Source organism: Lathyrus oleraceus, chromosome 7 (assembly GCF_024323335.1).
Source record: "Lathyrus oleraceus cultivar Zhongwan6 chromosome 7, CAAS_Psat_ZW6_1.0, whole genome shotgun sequence".
Classification (NCBI taxonomy): Eukaryota; Viridiplantae; Streptophyta; class Magnoliopsida; order Fabales; family Fabaceae; genus Lathyrus; species Lathyrus oleraceus.
In genome coordinates, this window is record NC_066585.1 from 311,881,219 (window position 1) to 311,888,452 (window position 7,234).

General features: G+C 32.4%; 1 protein-coding gene across 1 annotated transcript; it reads left to right on the forward strand.

Moving 5' to 3' along the window:
* Positions 1-272: 272 nt before the first annotated feature.
* Positions 273-2,127, forward strand: LOC127105457 (GDSL esterase/lipase At5g22810). The gene is made up of 5 exons (XM_051042647.1): positions 273-528; positions 645-775; positions 871-1,104; positions 1,202-1,460; positions 1,781-2,127. The coding sequence occupies exons 1-5, from the start codon at positions 288-290 to the stop codon at positions 1,984-1,986; spliced, it is 1,071 nt and encodes a 356-aa protein (XP_050898604.1). The 5' UTR covers positions 273-287; the 3' UTR covers positions 1,987-2,127.
* Positions 2,128-7,234: the final 5,107 nt, after the last annotated feature.

Below are 7,234 nucleotides of genomic sequence, written 5' to 3' on the forward strand. Positions count from 1 at the left end.
TTATTAAACATTTATTTATTTGTGATTCCTATTTTATTTAATTTCCTTAAACTAATATTACTTGAAAACAAAGGAAAATTATAAAAGAAAAATATCACTCGCTCACTCTCTCTCTTATGTATTTTTCCTAATCTATGTGAAAATAATAAAATATATCATTTATTTTAAAACATAAGAAATATAAATGCTATAAATAAAAAGACATGTATTTGCCAAATTAAAACAAGAGTACTATAAAAACCAACATGTACTTTGGTAAAGAGAACATTGGCATAGACATAAAAAATATGAGTTATTTAAGTGTTGTTTCAACTATTTTCTTTCTTCTTTTTGTTCTTATAGTCCCCATTAATGGAAAACCTCGAGTCCCTGCATTGTTCATTTTTGGAGACTCTATTCTTGACGTTGGCAATAACAACTATCTACCTACTTTGGTTAAAGCAAACTTTCTTCCTTATGGAAGAGATTTTGAAAATCACATTCCAACCGGAAGATTTTCCAATGGAAAACTTATCAGTGACTTTACATGTGTTTTTCTTTCCCTTCAAAAATTAATTAATTATCATAATTTATATAAATTCTGTTTTATAGGGACTAACAATATATTTAATTATTTGTTTTATTTATTCATTTATTTTTTTCAGCTGAAATTCTCGGATTTACCTCCTATCAACCTGCTTATCTGAGTTTATATATCAAAGGAAAGAACATCTTGAATGGGGCCAACTTTGCCTCAGCTGGTTCTGGTTACCATGATTCTACAGCCAAATTATATGTAAATACATTTAAATTGATATAAACAAAAGTTGATAAAAAAATTTATGTGTTTGATGAGAATAGTAATATGTTTCATTGATATTTTAACTGTAGCATTCGCTGTCATTGAGCCAACAACTAGAGCACTATAAGGAGTACCAAAAGGAATTAATGAAAATTGCAGGGAGAACAGATGCATTGTCTATTATAGATGGTGCTTTATATATTGTTTCTTTTGGAAGTGGTGATATTTTATTGAATTATTACATAAATCCATTGCTTCGCCTGGTTTATACTCCTGATCAATTCACAGACATTCTTGCACAAAATTATGCTGATTTCATCCAGGTATATACATGTATCTCTAAACCAATGTTATTTATTAAATAATGTAATTCATATATGCAAATAATATTAATTTGTAATTATATATATGTTTTGGCAGAATTTATATGCACAAGGAGCAAGAAAAATAGGTGTGATTTCAGTAGGTGCGATAGGTTGCTTGCCTGCGGCCATTAGTTTGTTTGATTCTCCATATAGCAACAAATGTGTAGTGGAATTGAACAATGTTGCTCTTACCTTTAATCAAAAGCTCAACTCCACATCTGTGAACTTGAGAAAAATGCTTCCTGGTCTCAATGTGGTGCTTCTTGATAGCTATCAACCTATCTATAATCTAATCACTCGACCCTTGGAATATGGTACAAAAATCTACCTCTTTTTATAATTATAAGTTGTTGTTTTTTTTGGATTTAGTAGACTATTGTCGGGACTTCTTTCTTTAAAAATGAATAAATAAAATGTCATTAATTCGAAATCACCTTATTGTAATCATATACCAAGGATGGTTTAAATCCTTCCGTCTCAAAAATAAATGAAAAAGTAACTTTTAAAAAGTATACCAAGGATCATACCAACAATTTACATCAATTTAATTGAAGTATCCTACCAACCCTTCTGTCCTAACTCATTTCTTCATTTCTTTTATGGCATGTAACATGAGTACTCTTTTTACGTGCAGGATTTTCTGAAACAAGGAAGGGTTGTTTTGGGACGAGCTTCCTAGAGAAAACTTCTACATCATATAATAATAATAAAAAGACTTCTGTAAGATTATGTCCTAATGCATCTAAATATGTGTTCTGGGATGGCCTTCATCTCACAGAGACCGCAAACAAGTTTATCACCACTAAGTTGATTTCTGACGGCATCTCCCTTATAACCTAAACAAACACCTCTAAGATCTAAGCCAAAAATCACTTGTGTATTCCCAATAACGTCATGTGGTGTGTAATGTGTGATGTATGCAAGTTTGCATAAGTTTTAACTAATTTGCTTTTAATGGGAAAAAGCATATTTAAGACTAAACTGTTTGGATTTTCGTTTTATTTATAATTAATATTTTTTTATGTTAGTTTTACTAACATAAATATTGTATGAGGCCAAAGTGAACCTAAGCGAGGTTTAGAGTATTTTTTTTTAGGTTTAATATATATTTTAGTTTTTTAATTTAATTTAATATTCTATTTTAGTTTTTTAATTAAAAAATGATATAAGTTAATCTCTTAACTTCATTTTTGTTATCCTATAATATCCTTTCTGTCAATTTTTTAAATAAAAAACGTTAAGTTGTGATGATACGGCGTGACAACAATGTCACTGGTACAAATATGAGTCATAATATATATAGTTAAAAACTGATACATGGTTTAAATTGCGCGAGGATTTTGTTTTTGCAACTTAAACAATGTATTCGTTTTTAACTACATATGTTGACTTAGATTTGTACAAATGGTCTCGCTGTCACGCCACGTCCCTAGAACTTAACGGTTCCTTTCCAAAATTGACAAAAGGGACCAAATAGGATAACGAAAGTGAAGTTAAGAAACTAACTTGTAACGTTTTTTTAGTTAAGAGACTAAAACGAAACATTAAATTAAGTTAAGAAAGTTGATAATTACTTATGTCTTTTTTTTATTAGTCGAATGCTTCTTTCTAATCCAAAGGAAGGCAAGGAGAACAATGTATTCCCCTTATCATCCTCAAATAGTACATAGGTAATTTGTATTTACTCAAATGTTTCTCAACTCTTTCATATTCACCGATAAATATGTCCTATATTATGGAAAATAGTTTTGCCCTCCTCAAGAGCTTCTCAAAATGAAGAGTAAAAGAAAAAGCCTGAGTTTTCTTATTGCATGTAAAATATTGCTCTTATTCCATTTTTTTTCTCGCTTAGATGTATGGTAGATTAAAAAATTCAACTAGCTTTTGAAATCATTTGATATTTGTTTCGAATTCTCTTACATTGTCAACGTTTCTTTGTAGATATTATATATTTATTTTTAAAGTAATATGAAACTTGATATTATTAAGAAGCACTAGTGTTGCTTACTTTAAGACCCCGATTTTGACTCTAAGATCCCTCATGCTATCTCATCATATGCATTGGCATTGGGATCACACCTTGGCATCCCCCTTACCCCTCTTTCATTGGATTTGCATTAGGAGAGATCACCAAGCACTTTTGATTGTATCATACTTTATTTTTCATTATTTACTAACCAAAATACCAAAAATATGTCAACGTATAGTTTAACTCTTTTGTAGGTAGTGTGTGTGTTCACCTATGCTCCATCAAGTTCATATCTAGGATTTGAGACCCTCAATGCAAGAAGTTCAATCAAGAAATAGTTCATATTGGTTTTAGGCATCATATATGGATCCCCATGATCTTCACATGTTATTTTGATCAAGAAATCATCAGGAGTTTGGAGATTGTTTGCCTTGGAAACCCTAATTCATCTGGGTATCTTATGTGACTTCTTTAACAAGTTTCTTCAATAATTGATCAAATATTTCAAGGGATACTTCATATTAAATCACCTTACACATATATGATCCTCCTTGAATCCCAAAAGTCAAGAGAATATCAAACTAGCAAGGTGGTTCATGGTGGTTGACCAGAGAAAGTCAATTGGTCAAAATTGGGGTTCCCTAGACCCTATCTCCTACAATTTTTGTCATATGAAAATGATTCCAAGAGAAAACTTACTCAAAGCGACATTCCAAACAACTCTCATGTTGAAGTATAGAGCTAGTTTTGCTTGGAAAGTCATTTTTTATGGTGAAAGATTATAGGTTATTTTGTCTGAACCCTAATTTGGAGGTCAACTTCCCAAGACCGTAACTTGCTCAATTCTTATTATATGAAAGACATTCAAATTCCATGTTCAAATTCAAGATGCCTACTTCAACTTTGATGTTTGTAGGAAGTTCAAATTCAACTTGAAAATGCATGTGCCAAGAGGAAACATTATAGGTCACTTTGGACCATTACCATTGAACAAGTGATTTTCCTCAACTTCTAAAATGCATAAGTTCTTCATGCCAAATCCAAATGAAGTGAACATTTGACTTGGGACCTAGAAAATTTTCAAACATGTTTGATTTCCCAAACTTCCACCTCAAATTCATCATGATCCAAGTTTCAAATGATGAAGGAACTGTAAGACCCCAATTTTAACCCTAAGACCCCTCATGTTATCTCATCATATGCATTAGCATTGGGATCACATCTTGGCATCCTCCTTACCCCTTATTCGTTGGGTTTGCATTGGGAGATATCACCAAGCACCATTTGATTGTATCATACTTTGTATTTTATCATCTTTACTAACCAAAATACCAAAAAATATATCTTTGTATAAATTAACTCTTTTGTAGGTAGGGCATGTGCTCACCTTTGATCTATCAAGCTCACATCTAAGGTTTAAGACCATCAGTGCAAGGAGCTCAATAAAAGTTGGTTTACTGTGGCTCTAAGCATCATATATGAATCCTCATGGTCTTTACATGTTATTTTGATCAAGAAATCATCAAGAGTTTGGAGTTGGTTTGCCTTGGAAACCCTATTTCATCTGGGAATCTTGTGTAACTTATTCAACAAGCTTCTTTACCAATTGATCAAATATTTCAAGGGATACTTCAAATTCCATCATCTTATGCATATATTATCCTCCATGAGTCCCAAAAGTCAATAGAATGGCAAGCTAGCAAGTTGGTTCATGGTGGTTGACCAGAGGAATTCATCTGATCAAAACTGGAGTTCCCTAGACCTTATCTCTTACAATTTTTATAATATGAAAATGATTCCAAGATAAAAGTTACTCTAAATGACACTCCAAACAACTTTCATGTTTAGGTCTAAAGCTAGTTTTGCTTGGAAAGTCATTTTTTATAGTGAAAGATTATAGGTCATTTTGTCTAAACCCTAATTTGGAGGCCAACTTCCCAAGGCCATAACTTGCTCAATTTTTATGAGATGAAATATTTCCAAGTTTAACAATTAAGTTCAAGATGTCTAATTCAACTTTGATGTTTTTAGTAAGATCAAATTCAACTTTTATGTGCATGTGATACGAGGATACATTATAGGTCATTTTGGACCAATGCCATTAAATAAGTGATTTTCCTCAACTTCAAAAATGCCTAACTCATCCATATTAAATCCAAATGAGGTCAATTTTGTGACCATTTTGAAGGAATTTGATAAAGATATAACTTTGATGAAGGAATGTTTCTCATTTGAAGCTCACATAAAAAGTTAGCCAATGTGGAATAAGTGAACATATGGCGTGACACTTAGAAAACTTTTTAACATGTTTTATTTTCCCCCGCCTCAAAATTCATCATGATCCAAGCTTAAAATGAAAAAGTGTTCAATATGAAAGTTGTTCCTCTTGATCTAACCTTTCCAAAAAGTCTAACTTATCCCATTTGGACAAAGTATGAGTGACTTGCGCATGACTTGAACATTGATGACCATTTGGCATGATTCAACTTGCAACTTCCATACACCAATGCATAGCTTTCCAACATGACTTCAGCAATATTTGTACTCAAAATATGGATCAGAAGAAGTGATTACACCGGCCTGTTACACGCCCATGCACCCATGCAATGTACATTGCTATTTTTGGAATTTCATTTCAAGTGTGCAAATATCAATTGGTTTGGCTATAAATAAAACCCCTTGCCATCAGAATTGAGGACCCTGCGCGCCAGCTTTGATCCCCAACCTTCAAGCCCTCTCATTTAAAAGGATAACCTTGATAATTTCCATTGGAAATTGAGTTTGAATCTCACTGTTTTGAGATTTAAAACTCCAAGAGTCATGTGCCTTCTGATCATTCAATTCCCCTCCATCAAGTGTCCTGAACAAGATCAATAGCAAGCAAGAGCAAGATTGATTGAATACAGACCTGCATTGAAGGTATTTTCCAGAAATTTTCATCTCTTTGATTCTCACTCAATTCTCCATAATTCTTCTTGATCTTTGGTTGTCTGAAGTCCTACCAATGTAGGCAACAAGATTTGAGTTGCTTTGAGGTCAAATCGAAGTAACTCATATCACACACCTCAAAATTCAACTCCCTGTATCTTTCAATATACTTGGAGTTAGGAGAAATTGAGGCCAGATTCGAGCTCCTGAGCATTTTTACTTTAAATTCATGTCCTTCTTTTTAATTTTGGTGATGGTTGTGAGTGAACCAATTCGGTGAAGCTCACCGGAGAAGGAGACCGGAGCTTTGGCTCCGGCGGTGTGCTGGCACTCATCTGAACCACAGGATCCATTTGAAATGATTTAATCTCGTGTCTTGACTTTGCATACCATCCATACAGCGCTTTGACTTGACTCCACCATGGAACGCGCGCTAGCAACCGCTTGATCTGCCACCTCAATTAATGAGAGAGATCAAGTGGTCCACGTTTTTCTATTTTCCGATTTTTCACTTTATTTGGTTTATTTTCATTCATTCATATTAATTTTAATATTGATCCAAAAAATATGAGAGTTTCACCAAAAAAATGTAAATAAATTCCTCTTTCATTTTCTGAATTAAAATTATTTTTTGGATCATTATTAATATTTTTCATGATTTAATTGTTTTTGTGATTATTTTTAATTGTTTAAAAATACTTTTAGGTTTCCAAAATTAATGAAATTTTTTCTCCAAGATTCTTTGACCTTGTTTGACCTATGATAAATCTCATGGCCATTTATTAGGTGTTTTGATGAGGTTTTAGGATTTTGACCAACCATAATTTAATTTAATACATTATTTAATTGATTTTAATTGTTTAAATGCAAAATAAATTATGTTGAGCTTTTGATATTGACTTCTTGAGTTTGACTTGTGTTGTTGGGCCTTGGTCAAGGTTGATTTGACTTTGTTGAGTTAAAATCATTGGATTTAGGGGATTGATGAAATGTACATTTCATCTCCCAAAATGAATGAATGATTTTAATTTGATAAAAATTCTCCTTTGACCAATTTGTGTTGATTCCATCCCCCCCCCCTCTTCATCTCAATCCCATTCTCTTCTCATTCATTTCATGGACCTATGATGTCTTTATATCCTAAGGCTAGTTGATTGCAAAATCAACATAAGTGTGGATGAGATTAGATCC